Genomic DNA, 13,844 nt, shown 5'->3' on the forward strand with positions numbered 1-13,844 from the left:
CATTTTATGTCTTATTATACTACTTCATTTTTTAATTATGTGTATATATGATGTCTATTTTTAAATTAAAAAACCAAAAACTGTTTCAGAACAGTATAAACAGGATGATGCCATTTTTTCAATGAAAAAGAAAGCTGATTATTTTTCCATAAGAAAAAGCCTGGAAATATATTCTCCAATATGAAACCAGTAGTCATCTTGTGGTAGGGGTTTATTGTGTGATTTCAATTTAATATTGTCATATTTCCTGTTTCTATTTCCTATATTTTATGTTGAATATATATTACTTGTGTGAAATAATTTGATAAAATAAGATTGTAATTTTATCCATACTATGATGACTGGATTATGCTCAAAAAACTCTCATTTTGATTTAAAATCCCAATTATAATTCTAAGTTAATATTGCTTGTATCAGAATTACCTGAATACACAACAATCTGGTTACTACAGAGGTGTTTAGAAAAAGATTAATTTTGTTCTTTATTGACCATACCTTTACCCCTAGTAGATAGCAGTAAGGAGGGTGGGAGGACTTTGGATTTATCTTCTAAATAGCAATGTTCTTAAATAAGATATATTATAGATGAAGTAGATAATATTCTAATCAAAATTTGAACATGAAAAGGTTATTAAGGTTGACAAATGATTTATGATGTATACCCTCATGTATTATACAGTTGGACACTAGATATGTCTCAATATTCAACATTCACAACTGCTTTTCCACTTCCCATCTGATCTTTTTAGTTATCACACAAATAATCTTCCAAATGTAAGATGAGGCACAAAGACCAGAAAACCACATGAAGAAATCTGTTCAAACATTCTCGTGAACATGCGCCATCAAATGGGCTGCATGTCTTGTTGATTATCAAGGATTAGGTGATCAGCTTTTTTGCACAATAATCAGTGCTATTTTTTTGTCTCACTTGCTTTTTTTGGCCTCTAAACTATTCTAAAATCATGAGCCTTAGAGAAGAAAAGAAAGAAAAAATGAGACAGTTCTGTTTCCTTTTACTAACTGTGGTAATTTTTGCTGAATATGTAAGTTGAAAATACTGTTTAAAACAAGGGTTGGACTAGATCATTCATGGATTTCACTCCTCCATGTTCTTTTCCTCCAAAATATTAAAAGTTGAGAAATTAGAGCCACAGAATTTTTACCTACTTTGGGTTTTGTATCTTTTATGGAATATTCCCAAACCACTTATATTTAAAGACTGATCATGAAAGAAGTAACTAGGAGTCCATTCTCTGAAATAAAATTTAATGGATATTGAATGACCAGAATTGCTGATATTTGATATCAATTTCCATTGCTCCCAATATTCCAGAGAAAACAACATGAAAGATTTCCTGTCTTTTGATGTAAGTGTGTGTGTGTGTGTGTGTGTGTGTGTGTGTACTGGAGTATTGCAGTGCTGGAAGGAGGGAAGACAGTAAAAGGAATACTGAAAGGGATGAGAGGCCTGAAGTTTGCTTATTGAACTGTTGGGTATTCTCTGGATATGTTCCAATTATTCTCTAGCAATCTTTTGCCTTCCTCATGTTCTCCTTGGGGCATTCTCAGTATCCCAGGCCTTGGTCATACCTTCCTATCTTTTCTTCAAAGTAGCCCTCTGGGATCCTTGGAGAAATGAATGATTTAAGGCAAAAAATATACAAAATGAGTCTGAAACATCATGTTGACAAGAAAGCAAGTAAACTATGAAGGACTTCTGGGGTCTTTCAGAAGGCAACTTGAAGGGGTTCTCACTGACCAAAAGGAGACAATTTGAGCCTTAACACTATTATCTACAATGGATTGAAACACATATGCTTAAAGTACATTATTTCATATATATATATATATATATATATATATATATATATATATATATATATATTAAACTATCTTCTAACCAAAATCTAGTAACAGGAACTATATTTACCCACTTTTCTGAAACAAACAAAACGCAAACAAAAGATATGAAACACTGGTTTTCAAAATACTGGATATCAGACAATGATAGTGATCACAGAGAGACAGAAAACAAAGTGATCGCTGCAAATGTCCAAGCTTACTGCCTTCAGTGAGTTTTCAGGCCATGTGCAGTGAAGTAGAACCCAGGGGGATCCCGTTGGCTTTCCTGAGTTGTCACAGAAGTTAGAGACTGGGGACACCAAGATGGCTAATTTCTACTAACTGGGAATAAAGTCCTGGAGAGGAGAGAGGTGCATAGAGAGAGAATTCTGGACATATGTTGAGTACCCCTCCCTCGAGCATCCAGATGAATAGTGATTATGCATGTAAGTAAATTACCCAAGTCTAGGGAAAGAACCACCTGATTAGAGGGAACAGTGCCCAATGTTCACACATGATTGGGAACAGTTTCTGTTCCCACCAGCTAGATTACAAAAAGCTCAAGATTTCAGGGCACTGTGTAGAGCAGGGGTGTCCAAACTGCGGCCCGCAGGCCAACTGCGGCCTGCAATTCATTGTTAATTGGCCCGCAGCAAATTCCAAAAATATATTTAGTTTACTTAGATAAACCAGGTGAGGCAATACGTACTTCACCTCGAGTGAGTGGCCCGGCTGTTTGTGTATTTTACTGCATATGGCCCTTGGTGAAAAACGTTGCAAAAAGTTTGGACACCCCTGGTGTAGAGTATCAGAGTGTCATGCCATAGTAATGGGGAATTATTAGCCTAGACTGAGCACTATTGTGGCCTGATCTAACAAATCTTAACAGCAAAATATGAAAGGATCAAAGTATTTCCAAGTAAATTAATTGTGTTCCAGAACAAAGTTCAAGAATATTTGTAGAAATAAAAAAAAAAAAAAAAAATCCAGCACATAACAGGGCAAATTTCAAAATGCCTGACATTTGATCAAAGATTATTAGGCATGCAAACATGCATGAAAATATGACCTGTAATGAGGGGAAAAATAAATCAATTGAAACTGAGAACTGACCCTGATCTTAGAATTAGCATACAAGGATATTAAAACAAGTTATAATACTTTATTCCATATAATTATGGTAGTAAAGAAAAAGCAGATATAAAAAGGAGACCCAAGTCAAACTTCTAAAGACAAATATTACAATGTCAGATGAAAAGTATACTGGATGGGATTAATGGTAGATTACATATTGCAAAAGAAAATAATAGTGAACCTGAAGGTATAGATATAAAAACCATACAAAATAAAACAGACAGACCAAAAAAATGAGCAAAGAATCAGTGAGCTGTGGAACAACTTCAGATATTTGGAGTCTCTGAAGGAAAGGGGTAGAGGGACAGAAAAATATCTAAGGAAATAATGGCTGGAAATTTTCCAAATTTGATAAAAATTATAAATCAGTAGATTCAGAATCTCAGTGAAATGCAAACACAAGAAACAGGAAGAAAACTACATCATAACCATATTTTTCAACTCAGTGATAAAGAGCAAAATCCTTTTCAAACAGCTAGAGGAAAAAGACACATGTACACAGAAACAAAGATGAGGGCAACAGCAGATTTTTCATTGCACACAAGTGAGAAGACACTGGAGAAACTGTACACAGTGAAAATAACTTCCGAAAGTAAGGGAAAAATAAAGATCTTTTCAGACACAGAAAAGCTGAAAGAATTCATCACCAGAAGACCTGCATTATAAGAAACGATAAAGAGAGAGGAGATCTAAGATGGCGGAGTAGGTAAATGCTGTGCTTGTCTCATCCCGTGAACATATCAAAATTACAACTAATTTATAGAACAATCAACACGGAGAACTGTCTGAAGTCTAGCTGAAGAGATGTTGTATAACTAAGGATATAAAGAACAAGCCACGTTGAGACTCGTAGGAGAGTTGGAGATGCAAAATGGGCTGGTCCCACACCCACGTGTGGTGGTTGAAAATCAGGAGAAATATCTCAGCCACAGGGGTTGCCCATGAATGAGAGAGGGACCCCAGACCCGTATACCTGGCTCCCCAGCCAGGAGCAATGGTGTCAGGGAGAGGAGCCCCCACAACTTCTGGCTGTAAAAAGGTGAGGATTCTGACAATCCAGGTGGGATGGAAGGCTGTGGGAAACCTAGAAGTCCTCTTAAAGGGCCTGTGCATAGATTCACTTGTTCACAGGCACTCACCTTGGGCTCCAGCAGAGGGATGGTGACTCTGGGGTCATCAGAGATATATTGGAAGAGATTCAGTTGTGTAACTTCGGGGTGAGGACTGGAGAACAGTCCCCATTTTCCCTGTGTGAGGCCTTTCTCTTGTACAGCCGGCAGGAGGGCACCATCTTTCCTGTGTTAAGCCCGCCCCCTCTGGCCAAATCTGAATCTGATTGGCCTGGTGAGCTTGGCTACTCCACCCTGCTGACTCACTGAGACTCTGTCTCACCCAACTTGCTTACCACAGGAGGCTTTATCAGCAGCTGAATCATATGGAAGCCAGCAGGTGATAGCAGGCTTCTGAGTGTCCTGACTTTTGTGCACCGACCCCAGGCCCAGTACAGGTGGCAGCCGTCCTTGGTTCACAGTGTAGCCTCTGCCATGTGCTTCCAGGTACAGCACAGGCAGTGACCGAATGTGGCTCGCTTTCTAGTTCCTACCAGGTAATCCCTGGCCAGTCATAGGCAGTGGCTGACCTGGGCCAGCACTGGAGCCCCTCCCAAGAGGCCCCAGAACCAATATACTTGGAGATTGGCTTCAGACCACATCACAGCATCACCCAATTAGCCCCACAATTGGCAAACACAAAAGGCAGTTTCAACAGTCACCAGAGCCTGCTGGGGGGAATCCTGCTCCATGGGGTAAGCCCCACAACCCACACAGGGACACTCCAGGAACACCTGGCTCAGGTGACCAGGAAGACTGTGCCAGTGGGTCCCACAGGACCCCTTCTGCATATGGCTACCAGGCAAGACTGGGAGATATAGCAGCCCTACCTAATATATAAAAACAAACACAGAGAGGCAGCCAAAATGAGGAAACAAAGAAACACATCCCAAATGAAAGCACAGGAAAAAACTCCAGAAAAAGAACTAAATAAAATGTAGGCAAGCTACGTACCAGAGACAGAGTTCAAAACAATGGTTGGAAGGATGCTCAAGGAACTTAGTGAGAACTTCAACAGAGAGATAGCAAGCATTAAAAAAGGACATAGAAACCATGAAAAGGAACCAATCAGAAGTGAAGAATACATTAACTGAAATGAAGAATGCACTGGAAGGAATCACCAGCAGATGATTCCTCTAGATGAAGCAGAGGATTGAATCAGTGATTTGGAAGACAAGATAGCATAAAACACCCAATTGAAACAACAAAAAGTAAAAAGAATCCAAAAGAATGAGGATAGTTTAAGAGACCTCTGGGGCAACATCAAGCATAACAACGTTCACATCATGGGGCTACCAGAAAGAGAAGAGAGAAAGTAAGGGATTGAGAATCTATTTGAAGAAATAAGGACTGAAAACTTTCCTAACCTTGCAAAGTAAAGACACATATACAAGCCCAGGGAATGCAGAGAGTTCCAAAAAAGATGAACCCAAACAGGCCCACATCAAAACACATTATAATTAAAATGGCAAAGGTTAAAGACAAAGAGATAATCCTAAAAACAGCAAAAGAAAAGCAGTTAGTTACCTACAAGTGAGCTTTCATAAGATTGTCAGCTGATTCCTCAACAGAAAATTTGCAGGCCAGAAGAGATTGGCACAAAATATTCAAAGTGGTGAGAAACCAGGACCTACAACCAAGGGCATTCTGCCCAGTACAGCTACCATTTAGAATCGAAGGACAGATGAAGAGCTTCCCAGACAAGAAAAAACAAAAGGAGTTCATCATCACCAACCCAGTACTACAAGGAATGTTAGAGGGACTTCTTTAAGACTTTAAGATGAAAAAAAATAAATAAATAAAAAGATCAAAAATATGATTAATAAAATGGCAATAACTACATATCTATCACCAATTACTTTCAATGTAAATGAATTAAATGTTCTGATCAAAAACATAGGGTGGCTGAATGGATAAGAAAACAAAACCCTTACATATGCTGCCTACAAGAGACTCAGTTTAGATTGAAAGACACACACAGTCTGAAAGTAAAGGGATGGAAAAAGATGTTTCATGAAAATGGAAATAAAAAAAAAAAGGCTGGGGTAGCAATACGTATGCTAGACAAAATAAACTTTAAAACAAAGGCTATAACAAGAGACAAAGAAGGACCCAGTAATCCCACTTTCTGATATTTATTTATCTGAAGATACCCAAAATGCTACTTCAATGGGACATGTGCATCCATATGTTCATTGCAGCATTGTTTACAATGGCCAAGAGGTGGAGGCAGCCTGGGTGTCCATCGATAGAAAAATGGATGAAGAGGAAGGGGTACATATATACAATGGAATATTGCTTGGCCAAGAAAGAGAACGGGGTCTTGCCATCTGCAGTGGCATGGGTGGACCTGGAGGGTACTGTGCTGAATGGAATATGTCAGACTATGAAAGACAAATGCAGTGTGATTTCGCTTATATATAAAGAACAAAATAAACAAACAAAACAGAAACAGACTCATAGATACAGAGAACATTTTGATGGTTGCCAGATGGGAGGGGGCTTTGGGGGCTGGGTGAAAAGGTAGAAGGGATTAAGAAGTACAAATTGGTAGTTACAAAATAGTCATGGGGATGTAAAGTGAAGTATAGGGAATATAGTCAATTATATGGTAACAACTATGTATAGTGCCGGGGGGTACTTCTTAAATTATATAAATGTCTAACCATTATGCTGTACACCTGAAATTAATATAAAATAATACTGAAGATCAACTATAACTGAAAAATTAAAAATGGGGGGGAAAAGTGAAGGACAATAAGTGGTCCAAATTTCTAGGTATAAAACAAATAAGTCACGGGGATGTAATGTGCAGCATAAGGAATATAGTCAATAATTTTGTGTTAGCATATTACGGTGTCAGATGGTTGCTGGAATTATCATGGTGATCACTTCTTTAGGTATATAAATGTTGAATCACTATGGTGTACACCTGAAACTAATATATTGTATGCTAACTATATTTTTAATAAAAATCTTTAAAATAAGATTTTAAAAAAAGAAATTATAAAGTAGTCTTTCAGGTAGAAGACAAATGATACCAGAGAGAAACTGCATCTACAAAGGAGTGAAAAGAACTGGAAATGGTAACTATGTGGGTAAATATATGAGATTTTTAAATATTTAAATATCCTTTTAAAAACATATTGATCATATTTGAATGATGGAAGAAAATTAAATTAATCATTCTAAAGAATGTTGAAAAAAGAAGTATCAAGCATTTAGCCTGACTTTTTTTTTTTTATGAACTGTACATCAGGTAACCAAATAATTGACAGGAAAAGTTCTCCTTAAAATAACTTCTTAAAAAATTTAGAATGATGCCAATTAATAAATGAAGTAATCATAGACTCAGAATATCATCAATTTGAATCTCCTAATAAAATAATGAAAAGCTGATGGAAATTTTTATAATGCAGCGATCAGCTAACAACACCTGATTTCAATGATCAATCCTAACATGACTCAAAGAGAGAAAACTAAACATTATATGCTTTCTAACGTAATACAATAAAAAGGTTGAAGTACCACCTATTAGATATTAACAAACAAACAAAGCAAAATAAGCCTGAATCTGATGAAGCTTCTATATTAAACACTCAGTTTACAAGCAATATAGGAGATAGGGGGACGTTTGTTTTTTAATACCACAGGGCTGCAACTAGTAAAATCCAGGATGTAAGGAACCAGTAAAATCCAGGATGCAAGGATTACTAGTAGGGATGCAACTAGTAAAATCCAGGATGTAAGGAACAAGACAAAAAAAACCTGATTTCTTGAACAAATAAACTTCAAGGAAAAAAAGTGGGAAGGTAAAATTATAGACTAAAAGAGATTTGAGAGACATGTAAAACAAATGCAATGCTTGGATGGATTTGTTCGGATCTGGATTCAAATAACTATTAAAAAGAGTCTAAAACATTTGGGGAAATTTGAATAATGATTGTACATTTTGTAGCAAGTAATTTATTGATTATCTTAGTTGTAATAGTGGTATTAGATTTTTTTTTACAGAAGGTGTTCCTTTGTTTAGAGATACATATAGAAAATTTTAGGGATAAATTGATATGATGGCTGGGATTTACTTCAAAATAATTCAAGGAGGGAAAGGGTGAAATTACAGGTGAAACAGGATTGGCTATTAGTTAATAATGGTTGAATCTGGGTGAGATGTTTATAGGGGTTCATTATACTATACTTTCTTCTTTTGTACATGATTGAAATTTTCCATAATTAAAAAAATACCCTGTTTATTTTCAGTACTAGATCATAGGCTTCAGAGGGCAGTGAGTATAAGGAAATGAGCAGCAGGAAGACTAGTGTTCCAATATGAAATTTACTTCCCTTATAAACAATAAAGAGAAAATAAGAAATTCAAGAACAATGGCTTTAATAGCTAAATTAGCTTATTTTGAACAATTATGTGATGCATAGTCTATAAAGGATGATTTTTTAACACCTCAAGGCTTTGAAGATTCGTACAAGTTTACCTATGTATAAATGACTACCTTAACCAATTCAGTTCTGAAAAGTCATGAAGAATACTTCTAAGATTTAGGAATTGCAATAGTCAAATAGTATGCTTGGATCTTAGCATCTATGATAAAAACAGAAGGCAAGCTTCTGATCTTTTGTCACGCTATAATAAACTGGAAATCAGTGAAAATTGGACTGTTTTGAACTAAATGTATGCCTTCTCATTATACTGCTTTTTTCCCTTTTCTGTCTTATTTAATGCTTTTTTCGTGATATTTCATTATAGATCTGGAATGTAATGAAGAATTGTGTAGGCCTCACAATATAGCACAAGAAACAATGTGTTAGAAAACTAAAATCAATGGGGAAATATTAGTTAAATTTTAGCCCACTTACTGGAATCAATCCTTTCCAAAGCTGTTTCCATTTGGTCTCTCTGGTGCAAGTTTGTATTTGGTGAAATTAAAAAAATAACAAACAGGAAGTAGCTGTTAGTGCTTAAGCTATCTTAAATCAGAGTTAGTTAGCAGCCTGAACGTACCATAGCAGCAGGCAGTATTTGGCCTGGGAAGGGGAGGAGAGAAGAACACCAAAGCAGATGAGGACAGTATATACCAGGCTGCCTTCATTCTAGCCACAGGACCAAATAAACACATGAACAATGAAAATATCAGTTTGGCCTCTCAACGGAAAACATTCAGATATTTCAAAGTCTTTGCAATTTTCACTTTGCAGGAAGATATTAGGTTTACTCAGCTATAGCAATATGATTCTATAAAGTAGTCCACGAGTCTATGATTTCATGCAATTTGTTTAGCTGTCATGCCATGTACCTAAGTGACAGTTTTTATCACTAGAAATTTCTGGGCCCATGAATATCTTATGAAAGCAGTGAAGCATAGCAGGATTTTACAAAGAAGTAAATGGCCTCTATTTGAAAACAGAGCAAGAAAGAACACTGAAATGGCAGTCAAGACACTTGGAATTTTGCCTTAATTTTGGTATTTACCAGCTCTAGGATCCTGGGCAAGTCACTTCACCTCTTGACCCCAGTTAACACATTCTTAAAATAAACTAACTGAATTAGATGATCTGTATGGTACTTGCCAGTTGTAAATTGTTCATTCAACACATATTTATTAAATGCCCACTATAATGGTGCAACATAGTAGCTAAGAGCATGTTTCTGAAATCACACTACCTAGGTTAGAATTCTGTACCCTTTCTTTATTAGCTGTGTGTGTCAACGGACAAGGTACTTGAACTTCTCTGTGCTTCGGTATCTTCATCTATAAAGTGAGGATTGTTATAGCACCTACCTCATAGAGTTGTAAGAATTAAAGGGAAACAGTGTATTTAAAGAATTTAGAACAGTGCCTAATATTCAATGAATATTTATTATTATTTATTATTATTATTATTATTATTATTATTATTATTATTTGTTAACTAAGCATTGGAGATAGAATGGAGAACAAGAATGAAATAGTCTTTGTACTTAGGGAGCATCCAGAAAAGAGAAGGAGGGGAAGAAATGACAAACATGAATAAAGCTATGACAGCAGAAGTACCGCTGTGGAGAAACACAGCAAGAACTGCAGGTGGGTGTGGGGGAAGACTTAATGTAACTTGTAGTGGAGGCTTAAACTGTGAAACAAAGGATAAATAAGGAGTAGGTAGTTAAGGAGGAATAGGTTCCAGGCAAAGTAAAAAGCGTGTGCAAAGACTTGGATCAATGACGCCTATAGGCTAAGACATGGTATTTTCATGTAAGTGTAATCAATAAAGTAATTACCATACATTAAAAATGTACCACAACTTCCTTTGTATCAAAACACACTATTGGGGGATGGCAGGTTAGCTCAGTTGGTTAGAGCGTGGTGCTAACACCAAGGCTGCCAGTTCAATCCCTGCATAGGCCACTGTGAGCTGCGCCCTCCTTAAAACCAAAAAAACAAAAAACAAAACACCATTAAGGGAGTTAAAAGGTAAATGACTGAGTGGGAGAAGATACTTGTAGACATATATTTGTCTTAGGACTCATCCAGAATATATAAAGAGTAGACAACTCAATAGAAAAATGAGCAAAAGACTTGACAAGCCGATACCTCATAAAAAAGCTAACCAAATGGCCAATGAACATACAAAAAAGTGCTCAAATGCATTTGCCATTGGGACAACGTAAAGTTAAAACCATAGTGCAGTACCACTACACAACCATGAGAATGGTTAAATTACTTTTTTAATCAGGTGCTCACAAGTTTGTGGAGAACCCTGGACTTTCATATACTGCTGGTGGGAATGTAAATTTGTACAAACATTTAGTGTATCTATTAAAGCTGAACATATGCATATTTTATGATTCTGCTAATGCACTCCAAGATATATACTCAATAGAAATGTGAACATATGTTCACCAAAAGACATCTACTGGAGTGTTCCTAGCAACACTATGTGTAATAGTTCAAAAACTGAAAATCTGAGTATCCATCAGCAGTAGAACAGATAAATAAATCTATCATTCTATGTTCACACAATGGGATGCTATACAGCAATGACAATGAGTGATCCACAACTAAACCTCAAATTACAGATTCTCACAAACATAATGCTTATGCAAAAATGCAGACACACACAAAAATATATGATTCCATTTATGCAAAGTATAAAACTGGAAAAAATTATTCTATGCTATTAGGAGTCAGGGCAAATGTTACTCTGAAGGAGAGGGTAATGACTTGAAGGGAATGCAAGGGTGACCGATATGTTGCTGGTAATATTTTTTCATCTGATGAGCATGATGGTAAAGCAATCTAAAAATCATACTTGAATCTTCCCATTTTAAAGTGGATAGACAATGTCTATTAATTAGAAACAGAATTGACATTCTTCTTGTAATCTTTCACAATTAAGCGAAGAGATGATCATAGCAATTCCAAGAGTTGCCTGAATTTGCACTTCTCTCTCCCTTATGAATCTAGGATGATGATGTTTGCAAATCCAGAGTCATAATTAAAACATAATAAAATGTTGAGGAACCACTGGCCATGTGTGTAATTTGCAATAATGAAAGTAATAGAGCAAGGTGGCAGCTGACATGTCAGGTGCTATAAATATAGATTGGGCATTTTCTTTATGAATATAATTTTACATTCTATACATCTATTACTTGCATTAATTTATGAAAACATTAATGTTGGTGGCATTATCCTTCTTGTGACACTCAACTCATGTTTTTGAAATATGAGTATCCACTATTGGATTCCACACCTCTCATTTTGCTCCCACCCCTCAGACCACACTATGTACTCCCAACCACGGTTTACCCAATCTCAAGTAGGGACAGTGGTCTCCTCATTTTCCAGGGGTTAAATGAGAGAATCATGTCAGATCTCTTATACTTTGAGGGGATGAGTCTCTTGGAAAAGCTTTTGTAGTTCATAAATTTTCAATCAAATCAAGAACCCAATGTAATAGACTGAATAATGTTCATCCAAAGATTTCAGGTCCTAATCCTTGGAACCTAAGGATCTTGACATAGCAATATTACTCTGATTATCCAGATGGGGCATAAATCCAATCACATGTGTCTTTAGAAGAGTGATACAAAGGTGAGAGAATGAGAGAGACAAATAAGCGAAGGCCCTGTGAAGACGGGCAGAGATCAGAGTGATGCGTCCACAAGGCAAGGAACAAGAAGGAATACCAGCACAGACAAGAAGCTGGAATTGGCAAAAAAATGGATACTCCCCTAGAATTTCTGGAAGGACTGCAGCATTGCTGACACGACACCTTGATTTCAGATTAGTGAAATTGATTTGGACCTTTGGACTCCAAAACTGTGAGAGAATAAATTCCTACTGTTTTAAGCAGCCAAATTTGTGCTAATTTGTTACGGCAGCCACAGGAAACCCATATACCAACTTTCTCATAAAAAGGAGAATATATACATATATACCATATAATAAATGTGTGCACAAGAAAGAGATAGGCAGAAATTCAATATGGGTATATACCTTTCCTTTCTACCCTTTAGAACAGTTGTCAGCTGGCCACAGAGATGAAGAGGTCCTATAGACCACCCACCTCCCTGATTCGCCAATGCCTCATATCGTGCCAGCTATACACCAAAGTTTGTTTTGAAGTAAATGAATGATCAGAAACAGTATTGTGTATTTCTCTGACATCTTTGGGCACATTAATCTCTAAATTGAGAAATTTCTAGCCTACAGTATTAAAAGTTTGGAAACAAAGCAAAAAAACAAAAGAGACCTTGCTAATTAAACTGTGATCTGAAAACCAGCCGCATTGGCATCATCTGGGAGCTTGTCAAAACGACAGGATCCCAGGCCTTTTGCCTCATTGCATACAAGGGAGCAAGATCTGTTACCAGCAGCTCTATTGGAGCCATCCAAGGAAATTCGGCCAGGGTTCTCCTTTTTGCCACGTCTGCTCAAACCAGCTCGGTCTGATCCAGAAATACGGCTTCAGTATGTGTCACCAGTATTTCTATCAGTATGCAAAGGATATAGGCTTCATTAAGTTGGACTAACTGAACTTCCATGAATGAGTCATTCAAGACATCTACCCTACTACAGAAACAATGCTAGCTCTTTGTACATAAAATTAAAAAAGTCTTCAGTTAAAAAAAATAAATATAAGATCTCAGGCTCCACCTGAGATCTGTCTTATAAGAAGATTCCCCTGATGATTTCTTTGTATATTAACATTTGAGAAGCACTGATCTGTGAGATAATCAAGGAAATCTGAACTGATTATTTGATAATATTATGAATTACTGTTAACTTTTTGGGAGTGTGAAAATGACACTGCGTTAAGAGAGTCCTTTTAGAGATAAATACTGAAATACTTATTGATAAAATTATGTGATGTCTGGGGTTTACTTCAAATCATTCTGGGAGTGGAGATAGGAAGTAGATGGGGGTATACAAAGAATAGTATGGCCATTAAATAATAACTGTTGAGGCTGAGTGATACTTACATAGAGGTTCATTATACTATTGCCCCCTAGTTTTGAATATGTTTGAAGTATTCCATAGTCGATTGCTTAAAAACTGTTTATGTGTGGGGTGGGTTATTTTCTCCCCACAGATCTTATGTGTGTTCCCTGGTATTTTTTCCTAATAGAAACTGTCCAATAAGTGCACTATAATTTAAATACAATTGATTCCGGAAAAAATACACAGTAGCAATCCCATATTTCTCTCTATTCCTACTGTAACTTGTTAGCTGGGATGGAGAGTTTGGGAGCAGGGGCAA

General features: G+C 36.6%; 1 protein-coding gene across 1 annotated transcript; it reads left to right on the plus strand.

Moving 5' to 3' along the window:
• Positions 1 to 3,920: 3,920 nt before the first annotated feature.
• On the plus strand, positions 3,921 to 13,116 carry LOC117012116 (40S ribosomal protein S29-like). Its single transcript, XM_033088077.1, has 2 exons — positions 3,921 to 4,018; positions 12,906 to 13,116. Exons 1-2 carry the CDS (start codon positions 3,921 to 3,923, stop codon positions 13,114 to 13,116), a joined length of 309 nt encoding a protein of 102 aa, XP_032943968.1.
• The last annotated feature ends 728 nt before the right edge of the window (positions 13,117 to 13,844 follow it).

This window comes from Rhinolophus ferrumequinum, chromosome X, assembly GCF_004115265.2.
Source record: "Rhinolophus ferrumequinum isolate MPI-CBG mRhiFer1 chromosome X, mRhiFer1_v1.p, whole genome shotgun sequence".
NCBI classification, from domain to species: domain Eukaryota; kingdom Metazoa; phylum Chordata; class Mammalia; order Chiroptera; family Rhinolophidae; genus Rhinolophus; species Rhinolophus ferrumequinum.

What these genes read in the sequence shown, in the direction of transcription:
- LOC117012116 (XM_033088077.1), top strand. Translation starts at nt 3,921, where the DNA reads ATGAATGAGAGAGGGACCCCAGACCCGTATACCTGGCTCCCCAGCCAG. An exon ending in CAACTTCTGGCTGTAAAAAG is followed by an intron (nt 4,019 to 12,905) that starts GTGAGGATTCTG and finishes TCAAAACGACAG; the next exon opens with GATCCCAGGCCTTTTGCCTC.